The sequence below is a fragment of the Austrofundulus limnaeus genome, unplaced genomic scaffold, assembly GCF_001266775.1.
Source record: "Austrofundulus limnaeus strain Quisiro unplaced genomic scaffold, Austrofundulus_limnaeus-1.0 Scaffold1171, whole genome shotgun sequence".
Lineage (NCBI taxonomy): Eukaryota > Metazoa > Chordata > Actinopteri > Cyprinodontiformes > Rivulidae > Austrofundulus > Austrofundulus limnaeus.
The window spans coordinates 4,451-5,242 of record NW_013953573.1 but is presented as its reverse complement, the minus strand read 5'-3'; the positions used below and the strand labels follow the sequence as shown (position 1 = coordinate 5,242).

The following is a 792-nucleotide window of genomic DNA, read 5'->3' as shown; positions in this document are numbered from 1 at the left end:
GTTTTATTTCCTGTTGATAAACTATGAATTCTGAGTAATGACTTAATCAATTTTACATGTATATGATAATATGATAACTTTTAAATGTTTTTCTGTCTAACAGGGGACATATTCCTTTAAAATTGGAGCCAAATATGTTGGAAACTATTACCAGAACAAGAAACATGGACAGGGAACCTTCTACTATCCAGATGGGTCTAAATATGAAGGTATTATATCCATAAATTAATTTATTTACCTAAAAATTATATATGTGACTATGTGCAATTTTAGTTAGCTTCTTAGCTTAGCCTCCTTCACGGTGCATTGCGTACGTCACGGCCAACCGTTAGCGACGGGGTAAATCAGATCCAAACATTTAAAACTTTGAGTCCACGCCTCCAGCAAGCAATGGAATGTGAACAGCCAAGGTTCCAGACCCTCTGTACGAAGCACAGCGTAGAACAAGAGGCTGGTTTTTACCAGGCTAATCTTTATCTTTATTAACATGTTTTCTAACTGAGCTGTAAAGGATCAGCCAGGCAGGAGTTGCTCTCTGTTAACACTTTAAAATAAACCTTCTGCTCCGTGTAGGACATGTTGGACTGATATTTGTCCTCTGGCTCTCAGGGTCTTGGGTGGACGATGTGAGACAGGGTCACGGTGTCTGCACGTACCCCAACGGTGACACATATGATGGAGAATGGCTGAATGGCATGAGGTAAACGCTTCACAGTAACACGTGTAAGATGTTTGTCCTTGTTTGGGTGTGTGTGTGTGTGTGTGCGTGTGTGTGTGTGTGTGTGTGTGTGT

At 40.7% G+C, this 792-nt stretch overlaps 1 protein-coding gene across 1 annotated transcript in view; it reads left to right on the top strand.

Annotated features, from left to right (window-relative positions):
• The window catches only part of rsph1 (radial spoke head component 1), a gene marked incomplete in the record, with an annotated part of 7,150 nt that overhangs the window by 2,556 nt on the left and 3,802 nt on the right, over window positions 1-792 (top strand). Inside the window, 2 exon segments of the mRNA XM_014031056.1 lie at window positions 104-209; window positions 610-700. Coding sequence (XP_013886510.1) covers window positions 104-209; window positions 610-700 — 197 coding nt within the window.